This window comes from Equus asinus, chromosome 15, assembly GCF_041296235.1.
Source record: "Equus asinus isolate D_3611 breed Donkey chromosome 15, EquAss-T2T_v2, whole genome shotgun sequence".
Taxonomy (NCBI): Eukaryota; Metazoa; Chordata; class Mammalia; order Perissodactyla; family Equidae; genus Equus; species Equus asinus.
In genome coordinates, this window is record NC_091804.1 from 17,672,671 (window position 1) to 17,693,671 (window position 21,001).

A 21,001-nucleotide genomic window follows, 5' to 3' on the forward strand; every position below is an offset into this window, starting at 1 on the left:
CTTTTATTTTATGTTACTCCTTAACGTAGTATTTGAATGTTAATATCCAAAATTCACACTAAAACTTGTAATTTAGATATTGTTAGTATCATGTCAGCTTCTCATTGTTGAAAGGAGAAGCAAATTGGAAAAAATTTGCTCTGTTTCTACAAACCTAGTATTCTGTTTTTTTCAGAACAAACTTCACAGTCTTTGCTACTACAATCAACATTGGATCAGTTCATACCGTATAGAGGCTGGAAGCTTTATTTCTCTGAAGGTAGAGTTAAAAGTGCAAAAAGTGCCATAAATTGTATTTCCTTAACTTGTCTTTGGATGCTATATCTCATGCTACTATAATTCATTTAGTTTACTGAAGTATACTCCCTTCTTTAGTCTTAGGTCATCTAAACAATTAAATTGTGTGTATCTTTCAAGAGCATTATTTTTAGGTTTTGTATCAGTTAGGAAAACAGAAACCACACTAGGTATTTCAAAAAGGAAATTTAATATAGGGAATTTGATGTGCAGATGGAAGACCAAAAGAGCTAAATGGGAACATTTATGGTAGATGATAGTAACTTCGGGCACAGCAAACTACTTTTATGACTGAGGGAACAAAAGTTAAGACGTTCTGAGGTTACCAGAGCCTAGGAATTCAAAGGAGGGCCCACAGCCTAGCTGCTGCTTTGACTTCTAAGGGGCACCCTACGGTGCTGTGCTTGGACCTCTGAAGGGTGCCCTTGAGAGCTCTGCTGAGACCTCTGAGGCAGATTAAGCTGGTTGTTGCTGGTAACTCTGGTAGGAGGGTGGCACGGTTGGTGCTTATAGCTGGAGGCCAGGACTGTTATCCTCTGCAGCTGGAGAGATACTAAAATGCATTGAAAACAATAAATTCCTTTCTTTTTTCTGCCACCTTCCATTCTCTAAAGTGCTTCCAATTGGTAGAGCCTCAAGGGAGTCTGGGAAATGCAGTGTCCAGATCTTGACCATAGGATCATAGAGCAGAGAATAGAAGGGTGGGCCTGGAACTGAGAGACAATAACCAGCACAGCTTTGTGTAGGAAACAGTTAAGGAATCTCCCTTTTGTAATCAGGAACACAGCTAACATCATACCTCTGTCTATATAGGTTCGGAGACTTGTTTTTTCTGTGCTCTTATAGTATCTATATGCTTGTTACGTCTTTTATGAGAGATGGGATATATCTATATATCTGTGTTTTTTTCCCCACTAGACTGTGCACTGCTTGAGGGCAAAGATCTTGCCCCGTATCACACACTCAGTATGCATTTTGTAAATGAATAAAGTGCTTTACAAATATTTTCTATATTGAGAGTCTGTTTTTTTTTTCTGATATATAGACAGATATGTTTCATAGGTGACGTGTCTTTTGTTGCTTTAGAATGCATTAGCCACCAGCATCCACAATATTTCCCTAGCATTTAGCTCAGAACACTAGAAGTGAGCTTTGGACTGGTCCTAAAAATGCAGTTCAGGAGGTGCCTTAGCTACTTCGTTGTACTTCCCAACTACTTCATTGTACTGTTTCTCTGTGGGAGAGCAATTCAAACATGTAGAACTTTCGAGTGTAAAAGATAGCTTTACAATTTAAAGACCAGACTCAAGTGTTGGGCTGTCTTTCCCTGGATCTCAGAAAGGGATTTGACAAGTGGCAATTTGGACTAGTAGAATTTACTGCAGTTGCAAAGACTGTCTTCAGCTCTGTTTCAGAGTAAGAATTTAGTTTGTGTCTAGCTTTGGCTTTATTATAATTTTTGGTTTAAGCTTATCATGTAAGCTGTTTGAACTAATAGGTCCTATTAGGTGTCAGAGGTGCAGTACAGAGATTTCCAGATATTGATGCTTTTAGAGACACTTCCTGTCTGCATTTCAGATTATGCAGACCTAAATTTGTTTTAGAATCTTAAGTACACATTTTATACCAATTCTTAGCTGAATGAAATTAGAATGCAAAGCATTGGAAAAAGTCACCTATCATATATATAGTGTTTCTTCTGTCTTATGAAAAATATGCTTGTACGTGTGTGATTATTAGTGCTAATGCCATGTTTGTTGCACTAGTTTACAGTGATAGCTCTCCTTTTATTGAGAAGATTCAAGCGTTTGAAAAGTTTTTCGCAAGACATATTGATTTGTATGATAAGGTAAGATTCCCGTACAAGAAAGCTACTTGTCCACCTTTGTATGTTGCCTCATTGAACGATGTATTTGAGGTGCTAGTGATTGTGATCATAGACACTGGAGCCAGACTGCTTTGGTCCAGATCCCAGCTCTGCCCTTAGCTGCAGGGTGAACTTTGGTGAATTACATACCTTCTTTGTGCCTCGGTTTTCTCATCTTTCAGTTGGCAATAATAGTATTAACCTACCACAAAGGGTTGTTAAGAGGCATAAATAAGTTAATATATTTTAAATATTAGAACTGTGGTTGGCACAAAACTTAGATTACTTATTATCACCACATAAACATGCTTTCTCAAAGTGTGTAACTGAATGCTCAGTTGTGATAGTTGACTCTGAAAAAGCAATCATTGTTTTCACGCCTTAATATTTTATAGGATGAAATCGAAAGAAAGGGAAGTATTTTGGTGGATTTTAAAGAACTGACAAAAGACGACGAAATGGCTAAATTGATACCAAATATAGCAAATGAATTAAGGGATACACCTGAGAAAACCTTGGCTTGCATGGGTCTGGCAATACATCAGGTAAATATTTATTTTGTGCAGACTTTTGTCAAAATTTTCAAGGAAGATTTCACAGTAACAGTACAGTCTCTAAAAGATACTTAGTTTTTACCAAAAATTGTTGACTAGAACTGAAAGGTTGCAATCCTGTCCTAAAAGATACTGTTCATTCTACATACAACAGCTTATCTAAATATAACATTTATTTCTAATTTATTTGAATTAGTTTAGTCTTATGAAAGATTGTGCAGAAATTAAACCTTGTTTTCACGGAGTTATACAATCTCATAGGAGAGATAAGACAGAATCATGAAGTTATCAGTTATGAACTTGGAATAGAAAGATCAACCTCAGATCTAAGTTCTGTGGCATGAGGCAAGTCACTTAATCTCTGTGAATGTTCCCATATATAGATTGAAAATAACAGTATGTATTGTGCCTGCCTGAGTTTTTCTCAGGGTCAGATGACATGTCATATGTGAAAGCATTTTCTAGGCTGGCAGACAGATATGCTTCAAGGTAAAGAGTAGTAAATCTCAGGACAGGCACAGATAAGGTGCTAGGTATGTTCAGTAATGAAGATAAGACCCTCAGCTGTTGGGGAGGAGTGGGGAAAGCTCACAGGGAGACTTGGTAGAGGTGGAGTTTACAGTGGGTCTTAAAAAGGGGCACTGAGGATTGGACCTAGAGCAGGGAGGTAGGGGATGCAGGCACAAGAAAGAGTTCATCACGAAGATGTGTACACTGCTAGTAACCTGAGACTGGAACCTTGGCTGTTGTCTTCAGACTCATCTCGATCATCAGTTCTTCTTCTCCAAGTCACCACATCTTTTCAATTCTATTTCTAAAATGCCCACCTCTTTTCCATCCTTACTGTCTCTGTCTTAAGCCTTCATTACCTTTCCTAAATTGTTGCTATACATGATAAAACATGATCTGTCTTTGAAAACTGTGGTGACTCTTTACTGCCAAATGAAATCCAAACCCTTTATGAAGGGTTGAAGGCCTTCCATGGTCCAGTTCAACTTCCTCTCCCCACTGCTCGCCCTCGTTCACTGCCATGCAGCTAAACTGAGCTCTCTTCAGGATTCTCTCAATACTCCTACCTCTCACACATGCTGTCCATTCAGCACAGAATGCCCCTTGTGTTGCATGTCCAAGTCTTTTGGACCTAACTCAATTGTCTCACTGTGAAACCTTTCTCATGATCCCTTTTCAAAATAGTATTTCGTCTGTAAATCTTTATGGTCCGTATGACAATTATAGCTATGTACGTGCATCTCATTTTCTCTCAGGTTGTCAGCATACTGCTTTGTACACACGTAGATATTAAATATTTAATGTCAAATGCCAAGGGAGTGAATATTGGATATTTCAAAAGTCATCTTAATTGTCCTTATCTTAAGCAGTAAATGTAAAGAGGTAGAAGATATTTTTCACCAGAACCCATCCAGTAGGTAATAACTTTGGAGGCTGCTATACAGACTTTTAATATTAGGTTTAGTTGGAACAGAACGTAGCAGGCCAATGCTGGAGTTTTCCAATCCAGGGACAACAAAATCCCTGATAAAACATAATCCACTATAAAATAAATAGTCATAATTAAATATCAGAGTTTTAAAGGGCTGTTAGAGTTCTGTTAATATTCTGTTCTGAGCTGTTTATACTCATAAGCTTCATATTCTCTATAAAAGACTTCTGCTTCAAGAAGATATTTGTTTTCCAACTTTTGAGTAAATGTTTAGGTATTAACTAAGGACCTTGAAAGACACGCAGCTGAACTACAAGCTCAAGAAGGATTGTCTAGAGATGGGGAAACAATGGTAAATGTGCCACATATTCACGCAAGGTGAGGAATTTGCTGGTATTAAAGTATTATTTAGAATCAGGCATTGGAGACTGTTTAAGAATGATAACCTTGTATTATAAAGCCAAAGAAATCAGTAAAAAGGGTATGATTTCTTTGCTATCTCATTGGTCGTCACACCCAAGTGAACCCACTGAGAATTCTTGAAGATCATGACGGAAATAAACCTTTTCTGCCCAAGTAAGTTGATTTCCCAACCTGCATGCTTTTCTAAATGTTGATTTTGGATGTGTACTTATCAAGGCTCTGCTGTTTAAATTTAATAATCTGTGTAATACACTAAGTGGTGTGATTATATTTTGTTAAAATTACTAGGTTTCTACTAGACGCAGAGAGCAAATGGAATTTTGTTTTTCTTTAATCCATCTTTATTGTATTTTAAGATTTTAAATTCTCATTAGAAGAGGTAGCTGATCACCAGGGTTTTGTTTTTCCTTTCTAGAATTCATAGAAGACATTCCCTAACAGTTCTTGAATAAGAAGAAACTCAAAAGTTGCTGAATCTGTAGACATTCTTTTTGGCATTGTTTTTTTCCTTTTTCCTTAGAGAACAGCCAATGGTACAAGAAGAAAAGGGAAGATTTAGCATTTTTTTATTTTTAAGAATGATTTAATTCTTGTGAAATTTCTGATGTATAGGGATAATGTGGTTTGAGAATCCCATAGTTGCTCCTAAAAGGAACTTGTGAAAATACAGACAACCTCAACTTTCTGTTCACTTTAAATTCATAGATAAATATGTTCCTCTTTTTGTTTTTAGGGTTTACAACTATGAGCCCTTGACACAACTCAAAAATGTCCGAGCAAATTACTATGGCAAATACATTGCTTTGAGAGGGACAGTGGTCCGCGTCAGTAATATAAAGCCTCTTTGCACCAAGATGGCTTTTCTTTGTGGTGCATGTGGAGAAATTCAGAGTTTGTCTCTTCCAGATGGGAAATATAATCTTCCCACAAAGGTGACAATCGTGTTCTTTAACTACTTCTTTATTTACCTTGGTAAAGAAGGCAAATCATTTTACAGAAAGCATTTCCCCATGTTTCTGAACATAGGGCTTATTTTTATTTTTTATTTTCAGTTTTTAAATTGTGATGTTGAAATTGTTAAAGATTTTGTTTACCTTGGTTCAGTTATCAATTTAAACGGAGACTGCAGCCGGGAAATCAAGAGAAGACTGTGACTTGGAAGGGCAGCAATGAAAGAATTAGGGAAGATCATCAAGTGTAAGGAAATGTCATTAGAAACTAAGGCCAAGATTATCCAGCCCCTTGTATTCCCAATTACTATGTACGAGTGCGAAAACTGAACAATGAAGGCTGACAGGAAAAAAATTGATTCATTTGAAATATGTGTTGGAGGAGAGATCTGTGGATGTCCCGGACTATCAGAAAGACGAACAAATGGGTTCTAGAGCAAATTAAGCTTGACCTAGTGCTGCAGGCAAAAATGATAAATCTGAGACTGTCCTACTTTGGGCAGATCATGAGAAGGAAGGATTCTTTGGAAAAGACAATAATGCTGGGAAAAGTAGAAGGCAGCAGGAAAAGAGGAAGACCAAATGTGAGATGGATTGACTCCATAAAGGAAGCCATAGGCCTGAGTCTGCAGGAGCTGAGTAGGGCTGTTGAGGACAGGACATTGTGGACAGCATTCATTCATAGGGTCACCAGGAGTTGGAGCCGACTTGACGGCACGTAACAACAGAACAGAAAAGAAAGAAAGAAAGAAAACATTCCTCTACCCACCTCCCAAAATTTACATTTTTCCAGCTCTAGATATATTTTTAAAGATATAAAGCAATTCTGATATACCCCTTGTTTGTACCATTCCCAAGAACGATCATTATCCTGAAGTTAATGTAGATCCTTTCCATTCATATTTATATTTTGGCTTAATAGGAACAGACATCACGTTTTCTTTATTCTGCTGTTTGAAAGTGATATGTTCCTTTTTTCTTTAGTAACTTTTTTTAAACTATAGATTTTAAAACCATAGAAAAGTGTAGAGAATAGCTAACATCTGTATACCCACCATTATAAGTTAGTGAATATTAATATTTTGTGATTTTAGCTTCTTTTAACAAAAAATATTAAGTATGATAATTAAAGTTGAAGTCACTCTGTTCCCCGCCCTGGTTCCATTCACTTTGTTCCATCCTAGAGGCAGCTGTTATTCTGAAATTGGTATGTATGCTTCAAGTGCACGTTTTCGTACTTGCCTATATATGTAAGGCTTGTTTTGTTGTGTGTATTTACATAAGGGTATACTGAATGTAACATTCTGCAACTGTTTTTTCACTTGGTTATTTGGGAGTCTACCTATCTTGATACATATGTAATTCTTTCATTTTTACTGTTGTGGAGTATTCTGTTAAATGAATAGCCACTATTTATCCATTCTCCTGGTGGATGTTTGTGTTGTTTCCAGTTTTTTACAATTAGAAATGATGCTGCAGAGAGCGTTCTTGTATGTCTCCTCAGCAAAGGAATTTCTCAGTTATAGGATATGCTTATTTTTAACTTTATTAGATGTAGCCAAATAACTTCCCAGAGTATTGGTCCCCACTTTACACCCCTACTGGTAGTATTAAGCAATTACCATTTCCCTATATTTTCATTAACACTTGGTGTGGTTAGACTTTTCAATTTTTGCCAGTCTGATGGGTATAAATTGGTATTTCATCTTTAATATGAACTTCTTTGATTTCTGTTATGGTTGAGCATCTTTTCACATCTTTATTGGCCATTCAGTTTCCTTATTGAATTTTCTGTTTATATCTTCTGTTCACTTTTATGTTTATCCTACTGAGAGTTCTTTATGTGTTCTAGATGCTAATCATTGGTTATATTCATTACAGATATCTTTGCTCAGTCTTTGGTTTGTCTTTTAACTTTGTGGTGTATTTTTTGTTGTATAGTTTTATGTTTTGAGATGGTTAAATTAATCAGTCTTTTCCCTGATGACTTGTACATTTTATGTTCTGCTTAAGAAGGCATTCCTCACTTGAGCATTATACACATTTCTTACATTTTCTTCTAATACTTTTAAGTTTTGTTTTCTGTACGTAGATCTTTTGTCCATCTGGAATTTAATTTTGTGAATGGCATAAAGCTAGGGATCTAATTTTTTTCTTTTAGGTGAAGAACCAGTTGTCACCATTTATTAATGAAGCCCTCTATTCCTACTGACGTATAATGTTTCCTCTGTAATACACTGTGCTCCTGTAGACGTGTGAGTCTGTTTCATTTCACTGGTCCTGTCTCTGCTCTATGGAATTTTGTTTACATTGGTCTTATTAAAACTTTTGATAAGGCGGGAGACTTGCAATATCTGTTCTTCTTTTCCAGAGTTGCCTATCTCATCCTTGAACTTTAATAAATTTAACATTTATTAAATTTTTACTGAAATCAAAATTCCTAAGGCTTCCATCTCTTACCGGAAAAACAAGGTGTGTTAAATTCAGCTCTTGGTTCTGAATAATCAGTGGTGTTGATAAATGAGTGTTATCTCCTATTTGTCTGGGCTTACAGTTCAGGCACTGCCTTTAGCGTAGAGGCCAGAATTTAAATCCTGATTAAGTTGGATATTTTCTGTAAATAGCATTTGGTCAAGGTATTTCTCCACCTACAATACAGTGGGTAGTAATGCAGACTTGTAAGATGAATGATAGTGTGAAGAGATTCTGCGTGGCTCTGCACTTCAGTGAATTGAAGTGATCAGAAAGATGCTTGTTCCAGGTGATCTCTGTTCCAGTCACTACTGTTGCATAACAACTCACACTAAAACTTAGTGGCTCAAAATAACAATCATTTTCTTACTTCTCCTGGTTTCTGTGGGTCAGGAGTTCAGGAGAACTGCTTGGCTGGGTAGTTCTTGCTGTAAGTCTCTTAGAGAGTTGTAGTCAGTTGTGGCTAGAGCTGGAACAGCAAGGGGCTGGAGTGACTGGGGCTGGCCAGGCATCTCTCCTTCATGTGGTCTTTCTGTGTGTGCTGGTTTTGACTTCTCATACACAGTGTGACGGCTGAGGACACTTGGTCTCCTCACATTGCTGCTGATAGTCAAGAGACAGGTCCAGCTGACAGGCAGAAATGGCTTTGCCTCTTTTGAGCTAACCGCAGAAGTCAAGCAGCATCACTTCTGTCACCTTCTGTTGGTTACAAAGTGAGTCACAGCCTCTCCAGATTCCAGGAGGGGGAAATTAGACTCTGTCTCTTGATGGGGGAGAGGCAAGTTTCTAGAAAAGCTCATGGGGAGATATTGTCGCAACCATATTTGGAAAATACAGTCTGCCACAATCTCCGAATTGATAAATGCATCTCGAGGTCCGAACAGCAAACAAGTGACTTACAACAACTTGAACGCAATTTACTTATATGGTGAAAATTGCCTGTGGTACAATAGATATTATACTATACAAACAGTGCGAAAGGAGGCTAGATAGGAGAGCTGGAGATTAGAAAAGACCTAGGAAAGCCTTTTGAAAAGGAGAGGATTTGGGCTGCGTATGTGGGACTGGATGCGAGGGGGCATTCAAGGATTGGAAGGCAGCATGGGCGCAAAGGAAGAAACAAGTGTTTGGTGTGAGAGGTGAGTGAGGAGCCTTTCATACCCACAGTAGAAAGAGCAGTAATCAAGTGGGACCAGCTGAGAAAGTGCCTCAAAAGCTGTGATGCAGAAGGAAGTAGAAAGTCATCGCAGCTCTTAGTGCATTTTTCTTTAATACCATTGTGAGACAAACTTTGGAAACAATATTAAATGAAGCATTTTAACTGGAATTTTCCTGAGATGTGATTGTAGTTTATCAAAATCTGAATGTGAATTAATCTTGTTGCAGTGTCCTGTGCCTGTATGTCGAGGGAAGTCATTTACTGCTCTCCGTAGCTCTCCTCTCACAGTTACGATGGACTGGCAGTCAATCAAGTAAGCAATCAGACTATTAAATAAAAGGCAGGTTTTAGATCCCTCTTACTGCCGAGTAAATCTATAATATTCCTGTGTTATACTGTGATTCTTACCTGTAGACAGTGACAAAGTGTATAATAAAACGTTTGATTGAGTTTATGTGTTGAAATAATTGTTTTTATGTGAAATTTGTTTTAATCAGATTCCAGGAAGGATTTAGTGTGCAAGTATTATGTCCTTTTGCTCCTGAGAAATAGTTTTTTTATGTGAGTCATTGAACTGGGTGTAGACCATAAGCAAAACTGCGTGATTCGTTCCATTATGAGCTGTGATTGAAATAATGTTGTTTCAAAGTTTTAAAATAAGGAATCCCTTAGAAATGGGCATGTTTCGTTTCATGTTCTCACTATCCATGAGGCATTTTACTATAGGTGTTTAAAAAAAAGGCTGTATTTTTGCAAGTCAGATAGTTTTCAGTGTGTATGTCTTTTTAATCCAACAATTTATTCCATTTTTTCTGGCTGTAGTCTTGTAACTCATCCCTAAATATAAAATAATGGCTAGTTTTGAAGTCAGAGTGCTATCCAGGAAACCTGGCTGAAATAGGAGATGGTCTTAAAAAACTAAAAACCTAGGGAAGAAGTGAGGTAGATTGCTACCAAGCCCTGTCCTATCTTCTCCTCCTTTGCCCTGTAAAAACCAAGATCAACATAGATAATAATTGACTGTGCACTATGCTAAGATCTTTACAAACACTCCATTTTATAAAAGAAGTGTTTAAGACTCCTAAGTGTCATTATGTGCCCTATGAGTGGGGGAGCCTGGTTTCCAGGCCACATCTGTAAGGACTTTCACCACTGAAGGAGGTGATGAGGGCCTCAGAAGTGCTGTAATGTTCACAATAGGATAGATGCAGAGAAGATCCAGGGTAATTTAATTATTGGAACAAAATCTCTTTGCTTTCATGTAAAAACAACAGACAAGGAAATAGGTTTAAATATTTTAATTGGATTTGAATGATGGTCTCCTAATATTAGAAAATCAAACTTAGGGGTAGATGATTGAGAAAGGGAGGCCATCTTGAATCTTTAAAAGTAAGATATTGCTCAAGTTCATTTTAAATGAGTAAGTTATAGTAAAACTTTGTTCATGCATGATTAGTTTACATAGCTGTTTTATTCTATCAATATGTAGATATATAAAATGACTTTTTGCTCTAGAAGAAAGGTCTCCTTCCTGTCACATATAGTAAATTCAATATCTTTTTTTCCTAAGGCTTAACTTGGGATGGCTATGAGGAATTACATTATTGTTTCTCAACTAGTGCATTGGAGCATTTGGATGCACAAGGTGACAGCCTTACAGTGTCTATCAAAAGCCTTAGAGTTGCAGCAGTCCCAGCTCTAGGAGTTCATTTGATGAAAACAGTCATGATATGTGCAGAAATAGCTTGCTGAAAGTGTGCTTTCCCAGTGCTGATGGCAAAATATTGGGAACAGCCTGAACATCTGAAGAAAATATTATAAGGAGGATGGTACAGCGGATTATTGTATAGCCACTAAATAAGATATTGCAGGACAGCATTTTGAAGTGACAGCAAAAAATGTTTACAGTGTATTTAGTGATAAAGCAGGTCATAGAATGTTATCTAGTATACAGTGCTGACTTTAAGTTTGTTTAAAAAAAAGAAAAAGACTACTGGCAAGAAATACAAAAACATGTTGAGAGTGTATTCTCTGGGAAATGAAATTAGAGTAATTGTTATTTTTTCTTTCTGTTTATCTGTGTTTTTATAATTTTCTAAAGGTGACACAGAGAAATACATGTTAAATGAGAAAAGTCTAAAAATCTAATTTTTTAAAGCAAGACGATCTTGACGTGTGTCATTCTGAGACTTCTCATTGTGGTCCATCAGTGTTTGAATGTGCGTTGAGGACGATGGTGGCAGGTAACCATGAAACAGCGTTTGAAGTAGTGCAGGTTAGGTGATGCTAGTGCCTGGCCACGACCTGAAAAGAATTGGGAGGCTAATCCAGATGTGTGATGAATGTATTCCAAAGTTGTTATTTTAATGTTCAATCATTATACTTATGTTCATTATTTAAGTGATTAGATTAAAAAGTTTTAAAATAATACAGATAATGTTTTTAAAAACTCAGTCAGTATAGAGGGCCACAGTTCCCACAACTTCTTGTTGCCTTATGCATAATTTGTCTCTCTGTCTCTCTCTTTTTTTTGCTGGGAAAGAGTGGCCCTGACCTAACATCTGTTGCCAATCTTCCTCTTTTTTTTTCCCCCTCCCCAAAGCCCCAGTACATAGTTGTATATTCTAGTTGTAAGTCCTAGTTCTTCGATGTGATCTGCCGCCACAGCCTAGCTACTGACAGACAAGTAGTGTGGTTCTGTGCCGGCGAACAGAACCTGGGCAGGCAAAGCGGAGTGTGCCAAACTTTAACCACTAGGCCATCAGGGCTGGCTTGCCTTATACATAATTTTAGGTAACATTCTTACATCTCTTTGTTCGTTCGCTTTACTCATCCAATCTGTGAGTTGAGCATTAGGGATGTACTTGCTTTCACTTCTCCCCCTTCCACCTCTAGACTTTTCTCAGCTATCATGTTGCTTTTAAATGGTCAAGGTTTACCTTCTGTTTTCTAGTTATAATTGTCTTCCGTGTTTTATTTATAGGTCTTGTCTAACAAAAACAATAGCATTTATATTTTTATGATAATGTAAATATTGTTCAACAGAGTCATATAAGGTGATCACATGCCAAGAAAAGGAAATATAATTTATGTCACTGGGTTGTTTTTTGCCCCTCAAAGGAAAATGATCTAAGCACCAAATCAAAATGGATTATCTTTTCTTATACTCCACTGAATTATCTTATATTTTAGTGTGTTTCATATTTGGACTGTAATTTTGTCACTTTTCCCATTCTTTGTAATCTTTTTGTCCATAGTGTCCTGAAACAGTCAGAGCCCATCTAATTGTGTCTTCATCCTGCTTGACACTGATTGGTCCTTTTCTTCTAGAGTTGTCTTCAACTGTAGAATATCTGTTTTCTCTCTTTGGGCTTCCTATCGGAGGCATTCATTGGATTGTTCATCTGTCTTTTCACTTTTCCCTCACTTTTGTTTTCTTTGTGCTGTTTTCTCAATTTCTTTGGCTTTTTCTTGTATCCTTCTATAAATGTTTGATTTTTATGTACGTATTTTTAATTTTCCTGATCTTACACTTGTTTTCCAATGGTTCCTTTTTTAGTAGCTATTCTTGTTTTATGATGATAACGTTTTCTCAAAAACTCAAAGGCAGTGTTTCGTTTTTAATGCTCATCTCCTTCCTGAATTATTGCCATTTCATTCTCAAATATCCGATGAAGAATGAGAAATTATTTGGAGTAGGTAGGATAGATATCCTTTGCTATTTTGTATGTAAGAGTTTTTCCTCACACCTAGATAAGAAGGTAGGGTTTTGACCATCAAGTTTTGCTTTCTGAATGTGTTTTGAATTCTAGTTAAGCTCCTCAGATGCCAGAATGAGGAGGGGGCTTTATTCTCGAGCTCTAGTATCCTCACTGGACGCCTTAGCTCCCCTCACAGAGAGGATGGTCCCTTTCCTCAGAACAATGCCCTGGTTTTTGCCAGATGGTAAAGCCTAATGCCTTTGCTGGAATGCCGTCATTCCTCCCCTACCCACCTGTCCACCCACCTTCCAGGAAAATTCTGAACAGCTCTCTGTGGCTTATCTTTCAGTTGATTAACCTGTTTTCTTTTAGCTATCCACTTCCACTCTCCATTCCTGACAGTTCCAGCTTAGAAATGTGTCTAGCAGTCTGCTAAGAACATTGGCTCCCACTTGTCTTGTACCCTTGTAACTTTTTCCTGTGTGTATTCTGGACTTCATTTTGTTTTATCTATCAATACTTGCCCATTTGCTGTTTTCTAAAATTTCATTAATATCTCATTTGTTGATGACACCTCTGCATGCCCCCAAACTTCCCTTCACTCATTTAGCAGCTGTCATTTGGTGGACATTTTGGAGGGAGGGTAGGCAAATGCAGGCACTCATCCTGCCATCCTTAATTGGAAACTCCTGAAGTAATTTTAGATACACCATTGAACTTTTTTTTTCCCCTTATCTGCTCTTTATCTAGCTCAGCACCGTGTGGACCCTGAATAATATGTTGAAAAAATAACCCAAAGTCATTAGATGTACTGACTGAAAATGATTTAACCCTTTAGGATCCAGGAGCTGATGTCTGACGATCAGCGAGAAGCAGGTCGGATTCCACGGACGATAGAATGTGAGCTTGTTCATGATCTGGTGGATAGCTGTGTCCCGGGAGACACAGTGACTATTACTGGAGTTGTCAAAGTCTCAAACGCTGAAGAAGGTTTGGTATAACTCTTTCCTCATTTTGATTGTCCCTCAGTAATTTGTCAGCATCTGTCTTTTCTCTTTTTATGATACTGCTGAATCTCTACTAATTTAGGGAATTCCTTGTTTTTACATAAGGTGAAACTTTTCCTCTAAAATAAATGTTTATTTGTAGCTCACTGTGCCTTTCTTTTACATTCTACTTGAATCTTTGTAGGGAAAATGAAAGTACCAATTATTTGTTATTTTGTGCTTTGAAATTTACAGGTTCTCGAAATAAGAATGACAAATGCATGTTCCTGTTGTACATTGAAGCAAATTCTGTTAGCAATAGCAAAGGACAGAAAACAAAGGCTTCCCAGGATGGGTGTAAGCACGCAACAATGATGGAGTTCTCACTTAAAGACCTTTATGCCATCCAAGAGATTCAAGCTGAAGAACACCTGTTTAAACTCATTGTCAAGTATGTGTGAGGTTATCTGAAGTTTTATTACAAACGTGCATGTTGGGGGTGCTCTTGGCTTAGTAACAAAAAACTAGTCAAAATGGTTGCAAACTATTATTCATGGGCCAAATCCAGCTCACCACCCATGAGCTAAGAATGGTTTTGACAGTTTTTAGTAGCTGAAAAAAATCAAAAGAGGACTATTTCATGACCCACAAAATTATATGAAATTCAGATTTCAGTGTTTGTAGATAAACTTTTATTGGAACACAGTGTAGGGGAGGAAGACATTTCCTCTACCCTCTCTGGCTGGAGAACGAATTAAATTCACATGAGACAGAATAGCAGGAGAAAATTAAACAAAGCTTTATAAGATGTATACATGGGAGAGGCTCAGGCAAGCTGAGCAACTCGCCAAAATGGCTGAAGCTGCCACCTTAAATATCATGTCCAGCTAAAGACAAAGGAGGATGTTGGGGGTGGGGGGAGTCAGTTACAGGAGGTTACCAGAAACAGGAATAAGATTATTATGCAGATTTAAGTCCTTGCATTCTGTATTGATAGGAGTTTCTAGAGATAAGGTCATCCCCATTCTTCCTGGCACAGAGAGGGAGGCACCTTTACAGATGGAGATTTCCTTTACAATGTAAATGTCTCCTAACAAAGGGCAAGCAAGTTCTACTTTTCAGTTGCTTTCCTGTCTGCACAGTAACCAGGCCTAAATAATCATCATACCAAAGAGACATATCTTGGGGTGGCCAATTCCAGGCCCCCACAACAGCCACAGTCATTCATTTATGTAGTGTCTGGCTGCTTTTGACCTGCAACAGGAGAGTTGAGTACTGACAACAGAGAACCAATGGCTCATAGATATTTACTGTCTGGTCCTTTACAGGAAAGTTTGCTGATCTCTAGTTTAAACAATATTTACTGTGTCCCACAAGAAGTTGGTTACTCAACAGAAGAGTAATGGGACTGTGAATTCCAAAGTGATTTCAGTTAGTTGTGTGTATATATGTAGGAGGTGGGTTGTTAAGTTTTCTTATTTTATTGTGGTAACATTCGTATATAACATTAAATAACTTCCAGGTAAACAACATTATAATTTGACATCGGTATATACTACAAAGTAATCACCACCAAAAGGATTTTTACTTTTGAAAAGCAGAGAAGATTCACTTAGAAATCATTTACGTTGAATAAGTATTTCATAATGATGAGGATTATTTTAGGCTGGTTACTTTTAAAACTGCAGATGAGAAGGAGGCTCTGAGGACTGGAATTTGCTTGCCCTTTGATAAGAGACATTTGCATTTGTGAAGGAAGTCTCCATCTGTGGGGGTGTCTCCCTCTCTGCACCAGGAGGAAGGTGGGATGACCCTATCTCTGGAAACTCTTAATGGGGAAGGCAAGGATTTAAGTTGTTTACTGTCTGGTAACCTCGTGTAACTGACCCCCCCCCCCCCCCAACATTCTCCTTTGTCTTTAGCTGAAGATAATAATTAAGTGGTGGCTTCTGCCATTTACTTAATCCGGTTTGATTCTTATCTAAAAGTTATTGGACCACCCAATAACCAGACCCTACCGGCACTGATACCATTTTAACAACTCTTTTTACATATTCTTTCCTTTGTCTTGTAAAGAGATAACTCACATAACTATGCCTTAAATTTAGCCTTACTCTTTACCCATGTTTGCAGCAGCAGCAACAGTGGCAGCCCCAGCTTCTCCTGCCCATGGGTCCTGTCCCCACACAGCAGCTCTGGCTGCCCATGGGTCCTGTCTCCCTGCCAGCAGCAGTGGCAGTGGCAGCAGCAGCTCCTCCTGCCCGTGGGTCTTGTCCCCACGCAGCATCTCTGACTGCCCGTGGGTCCTGTCCCCATGCTATTTCACACTATTCTCTAAATAAAAGAGCACTACTGCTAGACCTTGAGAGTCCAAGAAATCTTTCTTTCGACTCCTTGGCTCACCGACCCCACATCAATATTCTTTTATTTCCATGTTATTGCCACGCAGTAGAGAAGAATGAAAGTAGAGGCACTTTTGCTTTAGTGGTTAGGAGGTTTTTTGAGGACTAAGTTGGAATCCTGCGTTAGCCGTTTCCAGTGTGATCTGGGGGACTTAATTTCTCCTTCATTTTTATCATCTTAAAATGGAAATAATAATACCTACCTTAGAAGATTGTTTTGAGGATTAACTGATATTCTATAATGTAGCTAACATAATTAATACAATGTGCTGTTATTTTGATAGTTTTTTGACAATTTTTGGGATAATTTTGAAGAAATAGGGGAAACGAGAGTGACCAAATATTAGCTGTACCTAAGAGAGGTAGAGAACTGAGGTTTTGAAATGCATTGTATTAGAAAAATTGATCTTGTCATGCTTTCCTGTTTATCTAGGCTGTGGGCTCCAGGAGAATTTGACACTTTTTCTCTCTGCCTGTAATATTTCAATTAGCTGACTGAGGAAAGTATAAGTTCCTCAGGAGTTCTTTGTCCTTATACCCTCAGAGACTTCCTGTGAATAGATCACCGTCAAACCTGCCGTGAGAGAGGGTGCTGTGAGCTAGGGTGGGAGTGTGATAGGTGATGGTGTGGTGAGGTCTGTGAGCAGGGGCTGAGGAGCAGCTGGGTTGAGGATCAAAGTACCTCTTTGATTGGTTCCTCTTACCAGTTATAAGTAAAAATGAACATTCGCAGTGCTCCTTCTTCTGCCATACTTGTAGAAGATGAGTTAGTACCAAAATCTTGGTTTTCTTCCCACAGTTTGCTTTTACCTTTTAGTTCTAAGTTTGTGGTTTCAGCATCAAAACTAGAGTTTCTCATGGTCCTCCGTTTGTTAATCTTGCAGGGATTGGCAAACTAGGCAGGCTGCCTGTTTTTGTAAATAAAGTTTCATTAGAACACAGCTCCATTTACATATTACATATCATTTACATATTGTTGATGGTTGCTTTCACGCAAGTTGAGTAGTTGTGAGCAAGACAATTAAACTGAAAATGTTTACTTGCTGGTCCTTTAAGAAAAAGTGGGTTGACCCTTGCCAGATTAACAAAAAATGAAGGACCATGAAAGGAGAATGAAGAAGACAGTGGAAGGTTATATTTTAGTTGAGGTTCCTTCAGGATCAGTGATTGGGGTAAGCGTACAATATTTGGGAGGTGATTCCCAGAGATACTGGTAGGGGAATGGTGAAGTAAGATGGAGAAGGAATGGCAGTCAGTGTCTGGTGCCTTAATGAACAGGTTACTACTGGCATCCGGGGATTAATCCCTCTGAGGCCTCTGGGACACTAGACTGTGTAGAACTAACCTCGGTATTTTTCCACCTAAGGGTCTAGATTTGGGGCTGCTCCTGGGAATATTAGCCACCCCAGCACTTCCAGCCTGCCCAGCCTGTCTGCTGACGATGCTTCTGTGGCCATAGAGAGCCATTCAGCAGACACGTGCAGTGCTTGCTAGGAAGCCAGCAGTGATCATGCAGGAACATGCTGAACAATGAGTGCCAAGGGGATGTGGCAGGACATCAACTTCTGGGTTTACGTAATTAAAAGGGGTGATGATTCTTAGTCTCCTCCTGATTGTATCTCTTCCTCCCTGTCCATTTTTGTTTGTTCCTTGTTTATACAATTGATAAATATAAATATACTTTATATTCATATGTGGTCCTATTTATTCTCATCCTTTGAATTCAACGGAAAAAATGAGATTTTATCTTAAAATATTATGTACTCAGTTCACTCTTTAGTGTCCTTCTTTCAATGACTTGCGTGCACGGGTCTAAAGATGTTTGTTTACATAAAATACAATATAATTCTGTATCCTATAGTGGAAGATCATAATTATGATGCATTTTAAAGGTTAGTAATGTAAAAATATCAACAGTTTACATGGTTACTTTAAAATGCTTTGCAAATATCCTGTCTCCCTTACACAGGCACAATTTTTAGAGCATTCTTCCCTTTATAGATTAACCAAGAATTTTCTGTTAGAATGAAATTTCTTGAGTTGCTTGAAGAGATGCAAATTTTTTATTTTTGTCTCTTTTTGATGCTAAATAAAGCAAGTTAAGCAAATTGTAAAGTATATCTTCTAATACATCAATGAAGTGTAAATTAGAATTTATAAGTTGTATTCTGTTTTTCAGCTCGCTTTGTCCTGTCATTTTTGGCCATGAAGTAAGTATTTTACTTCATTTTTGCTCAAAAATATATAAAATCGACAATGATAAAATATAAGTAGTTCACAAAAAATACCTAGTTTCTGTTGGCCACTTATGTATATTTTAATATGACTCGTTGTGCTCCGTAAATAAATGATGTGAAAGGCAAACTACAGCCCCTTGTAAGGAAAAGCTGCTTACTGACTAAAGTTAATAGGAATGGGCTTTTTGAAGTGACTCTGGACACTGTAAATGTTAAAGCAGAAGCTAACAAATATTTTTCATTTTTGTGGAATGGATTCATGCCTTGTCAGGTAGGTCTTCACTTAGCGACTTTTAAGATACTGCTCTGATTTTATGTGCTTTCTAGTTTTTGCTTTTTAATCATTTACATTATAGAAGTTTATATTATTAGACTTTCTTTCCTTAGAAAACAAGTAAAGTTCAATCACATTTTGGAAAAAAAACCTTGAAACAAATAAATGTTGTAAACATAGAAGGAGGAGCAGGAGCAGCCCTCTTGCTAGTCATCTTTATGTCTTTCTCACTTCCGGTTTTTCTTTTCTTCTTCTTTCACACTTGAGCTTGTTAAAGCAGGTTTGGCATTAGCGCTCTTTGGCGGAAGCCAGAAATATGCAGATGACAAAAACAGAATTCCAATTCGAGGAGACCCACATGTCCTCGTTGTTGGAGACCCAGGCTTGGGAAAGAGTCAGATGCTACAGGTAGGAGGTCAATCATTTAGTATTTGACCTTTTGCTTATAAAATGCGTGAATTTTCTCAAAGCACATAGTGATTATGCTGCAGAGGATATAGTTTGTCTGGCGGGATAAGTGAATTGGGGTTTGTGTGAGTAGTATGTAACTTGTATCTGACCAACCTTTCAAATTGAGCCAGTCGTCTGTCACACAGGCTGCACGGGCATGCTGATGTGTGGAGACATCAACTATTGTGAAACATTAGCCATTTCTCTAACCCCTTCTTTTGTATCCAGCATTGCTTGGCTAGTCTTTGTTGTTGTGACCTTACCTATGAACAGAGCAGTTCAAGAAAGTAAAGCAGGGTCCCCCATTCTCTCTTCACACAACTACATGCATACTGTACTGGGCTTTAAGAACAGTCTGATAAGGGTAAGAGATTGGTCCGTATACATCTCTACTGCATCCGAGTCCAAAGCAAGGCAACTTCTGTGACCAGTCCATTGTTGGTCCCCAAGAAGTGTCTGCCTCTGCCAATCAGAGCCTGGTGATTCTTCCCTCCAGGGCTTATGATGACCCTAGAAGGTGCTGCTTGTTCAAATGCTTATGGTTTCCTTGGAATGACACTGGAAAGCAAGACATAATGTCCTTTCTAAGAATGCCCATGTTCTCCCTCCATACCCCCATGCCCAATGTAGAAAAATGTGACCAGACCAGGGGCTTCCTGGCTCTTTGGTAAATTTTAGTCCTATGGCCACTGAATCTTTGTCCAAGTGCTGGGAACCCTGGCTGCGTGTCAGAGTCACCTTTGGAGTTCTTTGAAAATACTGTGGCCTACCCCAGGCCAATTGAATTAAGAGTCTCTGGGTTAGGGTCCTAGTGTCTGTGTGTGTAGAAACCTCCATGGGTGATTCTGATGTGCAGTCAGGATTGAGAACTGCTTTGATCTAGTCGTACTGTAAACCCACTGTCCTTTATGACAGAGTGATTGTTTATTTCCTGTGATTGAGTGTTAAGCCAGTCATTTTAATTCCTAATCTGGCATTTAATCCATGTTTCCATATTTTGTTCCTAACTGGACATACTTTTTAGAAAAAAAATTCTGTTCTGTGCCCTTGCTACAAGCCTGACAACTGAGGCACAGAGTACTCAGTTGTCGGCGAAACAAAGTTGATGATAAAAATGATGAAAAATAAAAAATAGCCAGGATATGCATGCAAAGGGTGCATGTGGGGATCTGAATTGTTACAAGAGTTCTTTTCTGTCCTTTGTAGCATTGTGTGTGTGTGACTTTTGCATTGCAGTCACGGGTTGCTGAAGGACACGGATATGTTCTGAGAAAGGCGTCACTAGGTGGCTTCGTCATTGGGCCAACATCATAGACTGCCCTTCCACAGCCTAGGTAGCATAGCCTACCACACACCTAGGCTCTATGTACTACTCTTAGAGGACCAACGTCATATACCTGGTCTGTTGTTGACTGAAACGTCATTATGTGGTACATGACTGTATTGAGTTTCTCTCTCTTTATTACTCATCACCTTTGGAATTGATCGCAATAATATTAAAGCTGCTTATTCTGAACTGAATATCAAAGATGTTGCTTTCTTGGGTCACTGTCATCTCTAAAAATAGGTACCCTAAAAAGGAAGAGCCAAATAATTGAGGTTACCAGTGAGAAGAATATAAGATCCTTGGAAACTAGAAAGTGGCTGCAACAAACCAATCAGCACATGAAAACCTCACCTCAAACAACAGTAATTAGAAGTAAAATAGGAGCTCAGTATTTGCCTGATAATAAAAATTATAGTTGCCACTTAATTTGGCATCTACTAAATTGCGAGCACCATAATTTC

General features: G+C 38.2%; 1 protein-coding gene across 12 annotated transcripts in view; it reads left to right on the forward strand.

Moving 5' to 3' along the window:
- Window positions 1-21,001, forward strand: part of MCM8 (minichromosome maintenance 8 homologous recombination repair factor) — a 63,980-nt gene that overhangs the window by 3,191 nt on the left and 39,788 nt on the right. For 10 of the 12 annotated variants that reach the window (XR_011494572.1, XR_011494571.1, XR_011494570.1 and 7 more), the window contains exons 3-12: window positions 176-259; window positions 2,064-2,146; window positions 2,560-2,709; window positions 4,434-4,537; window positions 5,316-5,514; window positions 9,391-9,476; window positions 13,703-13,854; window positions 14,106-14,301; window positions 18,432-18,462; window positions 19,031-19,171. Coding sequence is in view for 8 of the 12 variants with exons in the window: in XM_070485583.1 (XP_070341684.1) it covers window positions 176-259; window positions 2,064-2,146; window positions 2,560-2,709; window positions 4,434-4,537; window positions 5,316-5,514; window positions 9,391-9,476; window positions 13,703-13,854; window positions 14,106-14,301; window positions 18,432-18,462; window positions 19,031-19,171 (1,226 nt within the window). In the remaining 4 variants the exon portion in view is untranslated. The remainder of the gene's footprint in view (window positions 1-175; window positions 260-2,063; window positions 2,147-2,559; window positions 2,710-4,433; window positions 4,538-5,315; window positions 5,515-9,390; window positions 9,477-13,702; window positions 13,855-14,105; window positions 14,302-18,431; window positions 18,463-19,030; window positions 19,172-21,001) is intronic. The other 2 variants (XM_070485590.1, XM_070485589.1) reach the window with 1 other exon arrangement.